General features: G+C 34.6%; 1 protein-coding gene and 1 long non-coding RNA gene across 5 annotated transcripts in view; one reads left to right on the top strand and one right to left on the bottom strand.

The window, feature by feature from the left end:
* CTNNBL1 (catenin beta like 1) overlaps positions 1-13,634 on the top strand; it is a 230,545-nt gene that overhangs the window by 82,058 nt on the left and 134,853 nt on the right. For both annotated transcript variants that reach the window (XM_007474361.2, XM_007474362.3), the window contains one exon: positions 200-291. In XM_007474361.2, coding sequence (XP_007474423.1) covers positions 200-291 — 92 coding nt within the window. The remainder of the gene's footprint in view (positions 1-199; positions 292-13,634) is intronic.
* The window catches only part of LOC103096362 (uncharacterized), a 117,970-nt gene that overhangs the window by 14,068 nt on the left and 90,268 nt on the right, over positions 1-13,634 (bottom strand). For all 3 annotated transcript variants that reach the window (XR_008915226.1, XR_008915227.1, XR_458037.2), the window contains one exon: positions 1,125-1,196. This is a non-coding gene — a long non-coding RNA (uncharacterized LOC103096362). The remainder of the gene's footprint in view (positions 1-1,124; positions 1,197-13,634) is intronic.

The raw sequence follows: 13,634 nt of genomic DNA on the forward strand, positions 1-13,634 counted from the left end.
CAGTTTTGTGAGATTTAGCCACAAATGTAACTTAAAAAAAAAAAAAGCCTTAGGAATACCATAGATCAGGTAAAAATGCTTATAGCATCTGACTGGGGAACTAGTGAAAGAAAGATATGAATATTGCAGTGAGTTAGTATACTTAATAGTAGAAATAGAATTACTATTGTACATAATTGATTTTTTTTTCTTCCTTCAGCCATTGTAGAAAATATGGCTGAGTTCCGACCAGAAATGTGTACAGAAGCTGCCCAACAGGGCCTCATGCAGTGGTTGCTGAAGAGACTGAAGGTGAGTTTTTGAGTATTGGTATAACTTCTGAAAGGCTTTGTTGAACATTATCCCTTCTTCAGGCATTGTGGCATCAAGAATATTTTACATTTGGTTAGTCAGTGAAAATATAGCTATCTTTCACTGATTCATCAGCTATTTATTCAGTTCGCAGCTCTTAGTTTTTGCTTTCTTGTTTAGACCTTTGAACCATTTTACTGTACTTTAGTGCCTCTTTCAGAGGATGAACAAGGGGAGATGAAATTAAAATCTGTTTCTATTGCTGGTTCAAAATGACTAGCTAAAAGTTTGAGGCAACTAGGTGACACATCTTTCTGAATTCAAATCTGGCCCTCATGTAAATGAGCTAGAGAAGGAAATGACAAATCATCCCAGTGTCTGCCAAGAAAATTCCAAATGGGGTCAGGAAGAGTTGGTCATGACTGATTGTGACTAAAAACCAAAAAGTTTGAGGGAGTTCAAATTGATGCCATATATCACTTAGAGTTCTTAGAGGAGGGGCCCAAAACTTTTTGAGAATGGGAACCTACTTTTTAGTTTTCTAGAGCCTTGAGATCTTTGGGTGTGGAAATTGTTGATGGTAGGGAAGAGGGAGGAAGAAAGGGCTAAAGGCAGAATCTATGCTGAGAGTAGAGATCTTGTTGAACTGCCTAGAGATCCCTGCCTGAGGTTAATATAGTGCTAGACCCAAGGGAAAGCTGGAACAAAGTGGAAAGGGCATTTGATTTGGAGTTCTGATTCTGCTGCTTATGAGCTACCTGATCTTGGGTTCATAACTTATTCACTTAGCCTCAGTTTCCTCTTCCATAAAATAAGCATAATATTTTGCCTACCTCATAGGGATGACAATAATTTCTCTCCACTGCTACAGACTGTCACTCCTCACATTTCTCGTGTTGCCATGCCTAAAATATAAGACAGGTGGTGAAACTTTATAGTCAATCTTCTTACAATGATTATTTTTGTTCTTAGCAATCCTACTTCTCAGAAAGCAAGCACATTGAGTCCAGCTTGATTTCCAGCTTGGGAGAAACTTAAGAGTTTGCATTCTGCTGAAATAGCCTTTGAGAATCCAGAATCACCTTAATCTAATATTGTGTATCCTCCAGGGATGGGGCATTATTATCCCACACTGCCTAGAATGATTTTACAGGAAGGAAGTTCTTCCTTAAAAGAGCTTTTTGAGGAGTGTAGTGGTCTTTTGAATGAACAGTAGTAACATTATTCACATAGGAGGGTGAAACTCTGCATTCACAGAATGAACCTGGCTAATTTATCCATTGCGGCCAGATTCACTTAGTGAGCAGATAATATCATTTAAATGGAACCAAAGAAATGTCATCACTATAGTATGTGCTTGTGTCTGTGTGCATGCATGTGTATGTTTTAAAGTAGCTAGTGATCCAGTACATTGACTCTGTAACTATGAAATATTGTCTTTAATAATAAATTTTGCTTACAAAAGTAGATAATTTTTCTTTTTAAAGATATAAAATCAGTATTATCTGTCATTAAATTGGTTCTTGACAAGAAATTGAGATCATGGAGCATATGGGTTAGTGAATTGAAAATTAGCTAGGTTGTAATGTATGTATGACATAGTGATTGTAAGTCATATGTTCTTATCCTCCTGATACGGGAAATTGTTTTTTTACAGAGTAAAATCTGTTTTAGCAGTTGCACAGGGCTGTAGATATGTCTGAACAGGTCCTTTGTGCTCTAAGTAACCAAGAGTTTCTGAGGAAGTGGTAGCATTATTCTTGTGTCTCTTTCTTCCAAAATCACATTTTCTTTTCTTTCCCTTTTTCTGGGGAAAATAAGGATGAAATTTAATTTATTCTATTCAAGTATATGCTCAGTGCAAATCCACTCTCTGCTGTTTATTTCCTATGATACCTATAATATTTTGAATTCCAAGAAGTAAAGGGAATTGGGGAGGAACCAGATAAAATCCATTTCATTCAAAATTCCATTGGTAAATATGGAAAAACCCAAGCTGTTGTGACCAAGTCCCTCTGTTTCTTATTTCTGACACAATATCTTCATGGTTTGGGAATTGGGGTTAGGTGTTGAGTACATTGAATTATAAATTATATATATGTATACATAAATAGCATAAATTATCTCTAACTATAATATAGGCATAATAAAATCTTTGTCAACTTTTGCATTTTGCAGATCCAGAAAGGTGATCTTTTTCTACTTTATATATTTTCCTTTTTCTACCCACTAGCTAGAAATAATTGGTGGAAGAGAAGGATAATGATTTATCATCCTTATCTTTAGTTATTCCCTCTTCAGATGCAAACTTCACGCTTATTATCCACAGTGGTAATTCCCAGCCATTTTGGTGTTGAAGAACCTTGTTATTGTTGAATTTCATGATGGCTTTTTATACTTCACTCACTACTTTGATAAGTATATATTTAAAAAAAAGTAGATGGACATAGAATTTTTTTCAATATTTTAAAACTGTAGCATCATGGTTAACATATAACCAACAAATTAAAGAGATTAGACATTTTTCTTCATGTCTCATGAACTCTCAGGAGTTATATGCAAGAGATAAAGCAAGAGATAAAGCAATTTCAGCTATCTCCACAGTCTAGGAAACTATTAACCTTAATAAGGTAGCAAATCCATGAGCTAACAGCAGAGTGGCTAATTCCCAACCTCCTAACATGTTCACTTTTCACCCTCTTCTTCTACCATCCACAATGCTGTCAGTAGGACGGTACCTGACTTCTAGATTTGCAACAGAAATCAGCCCTTCCCCTTGCCCAATGCTCTGCCAGTGGTAGCTGTCCCAGACTGAGGCAGCAGTATGATGGTGCTTGTACTTCATCAAAACTCAGCCAAAGAACTGAGGAACTGAGAGAATAAACTAGAAATAATCAATAGGGGAAAAAAAGCACTAGAGGATCTTTCTGTACAAGGTAGAATTTTAGCTGAGATTTGAAAGAAACCAGGAAGGGAGGGGATTCCAGGCATGAAGCCTCACCAGGGATAAGACCCAGACTTGGGAGATAGAACATCTTGTTTGAGTAACAATAAAGACTTCCTTCTCACTGAATCAAAGAGTGTGTGGCCAGGGGTGGAGGTCATGATGTCTAGGAAGACTGGAAAGGTGTGTATGAGGTGAGCAGGTTATAAAGGACTTTGGAAGTCACCCAGAATTTGATATTTGATTATGGATGTGATTAAGAATTACTAAAGTTCACTGAATAGGGGAATGACATTGTCATACCTGTCCTTTTGGAATATCACTTCAACAATTGAGTGGAAGATTGATTGGAGTGGGGTGGGATTTGTGGCAGGCAGACCAGGAGGTGATTGAAGTAGAGTTCAGATGTAAGGTGATGAGGGCCTGCACCCTGGTTGTAGTGGACAGATGTGTGTGTGTGTGTGTGTGTGTGTGTGGACAGATGGGGATAAATGCCAGAGATATAATAACTGTAAAATGGAGAGACCATGGCAAAAGACTGGAAATGGAGGGGTAAGAGTGAAGAGACAGAGATGAATAGATACTAGTAGAAGGCTTATGGGAAATGTGAGATGAGGAACAAGAAAGAAGAGGGAACTCTCTGAATAGTCTCTTTTTTCAGTGGAATATGAAGTAAGGTTCTCAGCTGGCAGATTGTGGAAGAAGGAGCTTTGGGAGTTTGGAGAAAGGATCAAAAGCTTTAGAAAGATCACTGTGGTGAGTGGTTTAGTTAATCAGTTAGTGAAAGGATTGCTATGCAATAATGAGGGCTCATTTTAAAAAATATTTTTTATTTTTAAAAATATTTTTCCATATTTCCATGATTCATTTTCTTTCCCTCCCTTTTCCCCTCCCCCATCCAGAACTGACAAACAATACCACTGGGTTATACATGTATTACCACTCAAAACCCATTTCTACATTATTTTTGCAATAGAGTAATCTTTTAAAATCAACCCCCCAAATCATATGCCCATATAAACAAGGGATAAGTCATATGTTTTTCTTCTGTGTTTCTATTTCCACATTTCTTTCAACATGGATAGCATTCTTTCTCATAAGTCCCTTGGGATTGTCCTGGCCTATTGCATTGCTACTAGTAGTAAATTCCATTACATTAGATAGTTCCACAATGTTTCACTTTCTGTGTACAGTGTTCTCTTGGTTCTGCTCATTTCACTCTGCATCAGTTCATGGAGGTTCTTCCAGGTCATGTGGAAATCCTATAGTTAATCATTCCTTATAGCACAATAGTATTCCATCACCAGTATATACCACAATTTGTTCATCCATTCCTGAATTGAGGGAAGGCTCTTCATTTTCCAATTTTTTGCCACCACAAAGAGTGCAGCTATGAATATTTTTGTACAACCCTTTTAAAAATTATCTCTTTGGGGGTACAACCCTAGTGGTGGTATTGCTAGATCAAAGGGAAGGCATTCTTTTAAGGTCCTTTGGGCATAATTCCAAATTGACTTTCAGAATGGTTACATCAATTCACAACTCCCAACAATGCCTTAGTGTCCCAATTTTGCCACATCCCCATGAACATGTATTATTATCCTTTACTGTCATGTTGACTAATCTGCTACATGTGAAGTGGTACTTCAGAGTTGTTTTGATTTGTATTTCTCTAATCAAGAGGGATTTAGAACATTTTTTCATGTGATTTTGATAGTTATGATTTCTTTATCTGAAAACTGTCTCTTCATGTCCCTTGACCATTTGTCAGTTGGGGAATGTCTTGATTTCTTGTACATGCCTTATAAATTTGAGAAAATAGACCTTTGTCAGGGCTTTTTGTTATAAATTTGCTTCCCTTCTCATTTTGGTTGCATTGATTGTACAAAACCTTATTAATTTAATATAATCTAAATTATTCATTTTACATTTTGTAATGTTTTCTATCTCTTGCTTGGTCTTAAATTCTTTCCCTTCCCATAGATCTGACAGGTATATTATTCTATGTTCACCTAATTTACTTATAATTTTACTCTTTATATTTAAGTCACTTACCCATTTTGAATTTATCTGTTAATCTCAACCTAATTTTTCCCATACTATTTTCTAATTTTCCCAATAGTTTTTGTCAAACAGTGGGTTATTGTCCCAAAAGCTGGGATCTTTGGATTTATCAAACACAAGTCTGTTCCATTGATCCACCCTTCTATCTCTTAGCCAGTACCATATTGTTTTGATGATCATTGCTTTATAGTACAGTTTATGATCTGGTACTGCTAGGCCTCTATCCCAACATTTGGTTTCTATTAGTTCCCTTGATATTCTTGATCTTTTTGCTCTTCCAGATGAATTTTGTTATAATTTTTTCTAATTCTATAAAAAAGATTTTTGGTAGTTTGATGGGTATGATACTGAATAAGTAAATTAATTTAGTTAGGATTGTCATTTTTATTTTATTAGTTTGTCCTATCCATGAGCAATTAGTTTTTCCAGTTGTTTAGATCTAGTTTCATTTGTGTGAAAAGTGTTTTATAGTTGTGTTCCCATAATACCGGAGTTTCTTGGCAAACAGATTCCCAAATATTTTATATTTTCTAGAGCGATTTTAAATGAAGTTTCTCTTTCTAACTCTTGCTGCTTATTTTTGTTGGAAAAATATAGAAATGCTGCTTATTTATATGGGTTTATTTTGTAGCCTGCCACTTTACTAAAATTATTATTTCCATTATCTTTTTAGTTGATTTTCTAGGATTCTCTAGGTATACCATAATCTCTGGAAAGAGTGATAATTTAGTTTCCTCATTGCCTACTTTGATCCCTTCAATTTCTTTTTTCTTCTGTAATAGCTATTGCTATATTTTCTAGTACAATATTAAATGGCATTGGTGATAGTGGACATCACTGCTTCACTTCTGATCTTACTGGGAATGCTTTTAATTTATCCCCATTGCAGATGATACTTGTTTATGGTTTTAAATAAATTCTGCTTGTTATTTTGAGGAAAGATCCTTTTATTCCTATAATTTCTAGTGTTTTCAATAGGGTGTTGTATTTTGACAAAGGCCTTTTCTTCATCTATTGAGATAATCAGGTGATTTCTATTAATTTGGTTGTTGATATGGTCAGTTGTGCTGATGGTTTTCCAAATATCAAACTAGCCTTGCATTGCTAGTATAAAGCCCACCTGATCATAGTGAATAATCCTTGTGATAACTTGTTGTAGTCTTTTAGTTAGTGTTTTATTTTAGGCTTTTCCATCTATATTCATTAAGGAGATTGATCTATAGGGTTTTTTGGGTTTTTTTTGTCTGTTTCTGGTCTTCCTGGGTTGGGGGAATCAGTACCATATTTATGTGATAAAAAGAATTTGGTAAGACTCCGTTGCTTATTTTGTCAAATAGTTTGTAGAGTATTGGGATTAGTTGTTCTTTAAATGTTTGATAGAATTCACTTGTGATTCCATCTGGCCCTGGGGACTTTTTTCTTAGGGAGTTCCTTGATGGCTTGTTCAATTTCTTTTTCTGATATGGGATTATTTAGGTATTCTATTTCTTCTTTTGTTAATCTAGGCAATTTCTATTTTTGTAAGTATCCATTTTGCCTAGATTATCTTATTGTCATATAATTGGGTGATATAGTTCATAATAATTGCTTTAATTTCCTCTTCATTAGAGGTGAGGTATTTTTTATTCATGATACTGTTAACTTAATTCTCTTCTTTCTTTTTAAAATTAGATTAACCAATGCTTTATCTATCTTATTTCCTTTTCAAAATTCCAGCTTCTAGCCTTATTTATTAGTCCAATAGTTTTTTAATTTCAATTTTATTAATTTCTCCTTTGATTTTTAGGATTTTCAATTTGGTCTCTCTCGGTTTTAAATTTGTTCTTTTTCTAGTTTTTTAGTTGTATGCCCAATTTGTGGATGTCCTCTTTCTGTTTTTTGTTAATAAAGGCACTCAGGGATATAAATTTTCCCCTGAGTACTGCTTTGTATCCCATAAATTTTGATATGTTGTCTTCTCATTGCCATTCTCTTTAATGAAATCAGTATTTGCTTCTATGATTTGTTCTTTAACCCACCAGTTTTAGAAAATTAGATTATTTAATTTTCAATTAATTTTAATTTGCTTCTTCATGCACCCTTGCTAATTATAATTTTTATCACATTATAATCTAAAAAAGCTGCATTTATTGTTTTTGCTTTTCTGAATTTGTTTGCAATGTTATGCCATAGTGCGTGGTCAGTCTTTGTATATGTATCATGTTCTACTGAAAGGAAGGCATTCCTTTTTATTCCTATTCATTTTTCTCCAGATATCGATTAAATTTTCTAAAATTTTATTCACTTCCCTAACTTCTTTCTTATTTCTTTTTTGGTTCAATTTATCTAGATCTGATAGGGGAAGGTTGAGGTCCCCAACTAGTATAGTTTTACTATTTTCTCCTAAAGTTCCAATAGTTTCTCCTTTAAAAATCTAGATGCTATACCATTTGGTGCATATATATTGAGTACTGATATCTCTTCACTCTCTATGCTGCCTGTTATCAGGATGTAATTACCTTCCTTATCTCTTTGAATAAGATCTATTTTTGCTTTAGCTTTGTCAGATATCATGATTGCTACTACTGTCTACTTTTTCTCATTTGATGCCCAATAATTTCTACTACAGCCTCTTACCCTGTGTATGTCTACTTGCCTCATGTGTGTTTCTTTTTTTTTTTTTAAACCCTTACCTTCTGTCTTGGAGTCAATACTGTGTATTGGCTCCAAGGCAGAAGAGTGGTAACGGCTAGGCAGTGGGGGTCAGGTGACTTGCCCAGGGTCTCATGTGTGTTTCTTATAAACCACATATGGTGGGATTTTGTTTTTTAATCCACTCTTCTCTCTACTTCCATTTTATGGGTGAGTTCATCCCATTCACATTCAGAGGTATGATTACCATCTGTATATTCCCTGTCATTTTGATTTCCTCTTTTAATCCTGCCCTTTCCCTTTTCACTATTTCCTGCCACACCACTGTTTTGCTTTTAATCAGTTTCCCTTTTTCCCACCCTTATTTTACTCTCCTTCCCATCCCCTCCCTTCTTATTCCCCATCTATTTTCTTTAGGGTCTTTTACACTTGCCCCCCCTCCCACTTTTCCCTTTTTTATATTACTCCCCACACCCCTCTTCCTTATTATTCTCCACTACTTCTCTATAGATAAGATAGGATTCTATACCATAATAAATCTAGCTGTTCTTCATTCTCTGAATTGATTCCAATGAGAATAAGGTTTAAGTATTATATGTCACCATCCCCTTCTTGTAACCATATTCTCCTCCCCTCTATGCACCTCTTTATTGTTATAATTTATCCCCATTTTACCTCTTCCTTTGCATTTCTCTTAGTACAATTCCCTTTTTCCCCCGATTTAATTTTTTTTACATATAATCCTAAATATCTTAATACCACGTCCTCTGCCTTTGTATTTTTATTCTCATATACTATAATAATGAAAATGATTTTTAAGAGTTACAGATATCAATTTTTTCATACAGGAAGTAATTTAATTTGACCTTATTGAAGCCTTTACATTTTTTCTTTCTTATTTACCTTTTCATGATTCTCTTGAAATTTGTATTTGGACATCTAATTTTCTGTTTATTTCTGGTCTTTTCTTTTGGAATGCTTGGAAATCTTCTATTTTATTAAATGTCCAGACTTTTCTCCATGAAAGTATATAGTCAGTTTTGATGGATAGGTGATTCTTGGTTGTAAACCCAGTTCTCTTGCCTTCTGGAATATAATGTTCCAAGCCTTGCGGTCCTTCAATGTGGAGGCTGCCAGATCCCGCTTAATCCTGACTGAGATTTCATGATACTTAATTGTTTACTTCTGGCTGCTTGCAGTATTTTCTCCATGGCCTAGAAGCTCTTGAATTTGGCTATAACATTCCTGGGAGTTATCATTTGGGGATTTAATGTGTCAGGTGATCTGTGGATTCTATCAATGTCTGTTTTGTCCTCTTGTTCAAGAATATCAGGCAGTTTTCTTGGATATTTTCTTTTTTCTTTCTTTTTTTTAAATTATTAAGTCAATTTAGAACATTATTCCTTGGTTATAAGAATCATATTATTTCCCTCCCTCCCATCTCCCCACCCTTTTCGTAGCTGATGTTTAATTTCACTGGGTATTACATGTGTCCTTGATCAAAACCTATTTCCATGTTGTTGGTGTTTTCATTAGGAAGTTCATTTAGAGTCTACATCCCCAACCAAATCCCCATCGACCAATGTAATCAAGCAGTTGTTTTTCTTCTGTGTTTCTATTCCCACAGTTTTCCCTCTGAATATGGATAGTGTTTTTTCTCATAAATCCCTCCAAGTTGTTCATTATCACTGCATTGCCACTAATGGAGAAGTCCATTACATTCGATTGTACCACAGTGTATTGGTCTCTGTGTACAATGTTCTCCTGGTTCTTCTCCTTTCACTCTGCATTACTTCCTGGAGTTCCAGTTCACATGGAATTCCACCACTTTATTATTCCTTTGAGCACAGTAGTATCCCATCACCAAGAGATACCACAATTTGTTCAGCCATTCCCCAATTGAAGGACATCCCCATATTTTCCAATTTTTTGTTACCACAAAGATCACAGCTACAAATATTGAATATTTTCTTGTAATATGATGTCTACACTTTTTTTTTCCATCATGGCATTCAGATAGTGCAATAATTCTCATAGTGTCTGTCCTGGATCTATTTTCCATGTCATGTGTTTTTTCCAATAAGAAATTTCATGTTTCCTTTTTCTTCATTCCTTTGATTTTGTTTTATTATTTCTTGATTTCTCGTGAAATCATTAGTTTCTACTTTTCCAGTTTTAGTCTTTAAAGATTGATTTTCAGCCATGATCTTTTGATTCTCCTTTTTGATTTGGTCTCTTCTGGTTCTTATGACTCCCTTTACATCATTGGAGTTTTTTGCCTGTTCTTCCAGCAGGTCAATTCTGGTTTTTAATCTTATTATTTTATTTGCTTTCTGTGTCTTTCCATTTGGCTCCTTTCACCTTTTAAGCTATTATTTTCTTTTTGTATTACTTACTTTTCCCTACTTTTTTTTATTTTTCTTATGTCTTACTTGGTTCTTCAACTCTTTTGAATTCTTCCACAGCTTGTGACCAGTTTCCTTTTTTTTTTCTAGAAGTTTGCCTATGCTTGCTTGTGTTTCACACTCTCCTGTTGCTTCTGTTTTTTGTTCTTTTTCTCTTTAGAAATTTTCCAGTGTCAAGAGCTTTTTTTGCTGTTATTTACTCATTTTCACATGCTAGGACTGGGAGTCCTGCATGTTGCTGGTCATTTCTATCTTAGCTTTTGTCTCACAAGGCTTTGCCTTGGTGCTATCTTAACTTCACTGTCAGAGGCTTGAGTGAATCTGGTATTATAGAGCTCTGATATTCACCTCCAGAGCCTAGTATTTCCAAAGTTAGGTCTGAAGTGTTTTTTTTGGTAGATGTATCACATTTTGAGGTGTTTTGCCCTGAGGATATCTTCCCTGCCCCTGCTGTTACCTCTACTGCTGTACTGCTTCCTCAGCTACCACTTCGAATTTCACTGCCAGGGCCTAGAGCAGCCTCCAGGGGGTAAGTCTGAGGTGATTTTTCTTCAGAGACTGGCCCAGTCCTGGCTCTGACTCTGTTGCAGTCGGTAGTGGGGAAGGAGTATTCAGCTTACATTTTCCCTACAAATTTTTGCTCCCCTATAACATGGAAATCCCTCTTTCACACTGTGTCCAGTGAAAGAGCCCCTTTGCTAGTCCTGCTTTGACTTCTGTCCTTTTTAGATGCTTTGTAATGGTTGGTTTGGAAGGAAATTCAGGGTGGTTCCAAGATTTTCCTGCTACTATGCTACCATCTTGGCTCTGCCCCCCAATGAATGTACCCATTTAAGGTTTGTAATGAACCCATTCAGAACAGTTTGTGATTTTATTAAAAGGCATGAAGCTGAGGAGGAGATTTCTGAGAATATTGGGGGGAAATGATTATGGACAAGACAAAAGTTAATAGCAAAATACATAGTCAGTGACATAAGAAAATCCCAATAGTGGGGCAATATTCTCTATAACCTGCAAGAGTTTTTTTCCTAAGAATTTCTAAGAATGAGGCACAACAGAAGAAGTTAGCAGGGGACACAATCTAGAAAGCTATGTTTTAATAAAATTAGGACTCTGGTCCTTAGACTTTAGTAAAATTTATTAATAGTATTTGGATAGGTAGAAGATGTGAGAGAGAGAATTGGGGGCCCAGATAAATTCCTTGGCAGTACACCAGAGACCAAGAGAGAGAGAGAACTTCCTCCTTAACGTTTTTTATAACCTTCTGGCTCCCCTTTGTTCTGTCCTTGCCTCTAGGTCAAGTTCAGGTGCATGTATGCTGGTCGAATTCACCTGTGCAACCCCAGAAAGGGGAAGGGGGTGGGTAAATTTCCTTTACCCACTATAATACAGAAATTATTTAGAATAAAGAAACCAAAAGATCTACTTAGATGTTTTAATTCTATTACAACCACAAAGACTAAAAAGCACTAAATAAATATAAGCACCAGCAGCCAAAGATAAGTCTAGAATAGAAAAATAATGAAGTTGAATGAGGGAAAGGAATGTTTTAAAAATAAAGGTGCAGAAAAGAAAATTAAAAAAACTAACAAGTAAAATTAATTGAAAGGAAGAGAAGGGGGAATTTATTTTAATACTTGTTTAAGAGAAAAAAAGGGCAAGAATTAAATAACTAGATGAAAAAGAAAGAAAAAAGTGTAAATAAGTTAAGCAAAATTTCAAAACTAGAGAAAGGGCTAACAAAGAAATGAGGTGGGACATAAAGGTAAAGAGAACAGAGCCAATGGGAATAGTTTGCTTTAAACTAGATTAAGCAGAATAATTTAAGAGCCATAGTACTGTCTTTACAAAGGAAGAGAGGAGAAAAATACTAAATGGGAAAAAAACCAAAACCCTAATAAGAGACAAACAGAAGAAAAGAGAGGTAGCCGTTTCATATTGCAGGGGATAAGGGTATCATACTTCCATGATCTGGAAAATTCTTGTAAAATTTTTTTGGCCCTGTCTTCATACTGAGAAGTCTGAATTTTTTTTTTCTTTTATGGAAAGTTTAAAATATCTTAATGTAAAATTTGGGTTATGTTTTTGGCAATAGGTCAATGTTGAGTAAAAACGTTGTATGAAAAAGAAAATTTAAAACATGAAATATTTATTAAAATTTTTACTTTAAAAATCCTGTATATTTATGGCATTGAAAGGCAAAATATTTTGATATCTAATAATACTTTAAATATATTTTATGACATTTCTGGGTTTTAAAATGTTTTCTCTCTTGCCTTCTCATATCATTTTCAGCTTTTACAGAACTCCCACAAAATTCCCACTTAATTTCTTATGCCAGCCCAAAGATATGTCAAAACTACAATAAGGATAGTCACTATGAAAGGGATGCCTGTATAAACCTACATAATTTTAAATGTGAATGGTTTAAACAATACAACAAAATGAATAAGAGCAAGAGATCAGATAAGAGAAAAAACATCTATCAACTTACAAAAAATACATTTTAAAACAGAAAGACATAAAATTATTCTTAAAAACAAGTAACTGGAAAAAAATTACTCCCAACATAGAAATGATAAATTAAACTAAAATCTGGTTCATAGGACAGACTAATAAAATTGATAAACATTTAGCCAACCTGGAAGGCTAAATAGAGATCTTAAGTAACTCAGTTTCAGAAAAGATTAGAACTGTACTAAGTGAATCCAAAATGGGGGGGGGGGAGGGGTTGCAATCATATTATCAGATAAAAGCAAATATTTACAACCCAAAAAGGGCGAAACAAGGAAATTATGTTTTGCTGAAAAGAACCAAATGAAAAAAATTCATAAAGGAAAAATTAACACATACAAGAAGGAATTAATAGTATTATAACAGTGGCAGTAAATTAATGTCAATTTTTTATAAATATAATGAAGAGATAAACAGTTGGGAAACTATAGAACTGAACGAATTCCTGGAGATACTGTAACTAAAAGAAGCTCTGGGATATAGCTGAAAACAGTCCTCAGAGGGAAAATTATATCCCTATAAAAATACATTTAACAAAATAGAAAAAAGAGATTAATGAACTGAATAGGCATAAAAATGTGAAAGCTAACAAATAAGCTCCATAGTAGTAGATACTGAAAATTAAAAAGCATAAATAGATAAGCTGGAATACCCCCTCACCCCAGAAAGAAACTCCAACATAGAAATAATAAATAAAACTAAAATCGGGTTCTTAGGAAAGACTAATAAAATTGATAAACATTTAGCCAGTCTGAAAGACCAAATAGAGATCTTACATAGCCCAA

The sequence above is a fragment of the Monodelphis domestica genome, chromosome 1 (assembly GCF_027887165.1).
Source record: "Monodelphis domestica isolate mMonDom1 chromosome 1, mMonDom1.pri, whole genome shotgun sequence".
Lineage (NCBI taxonomy): Eukaryota > Metazoa > Chordata > Mammalia > Didelphimorphia > Didelphidae > Monodelphis > Monodelphis domestica.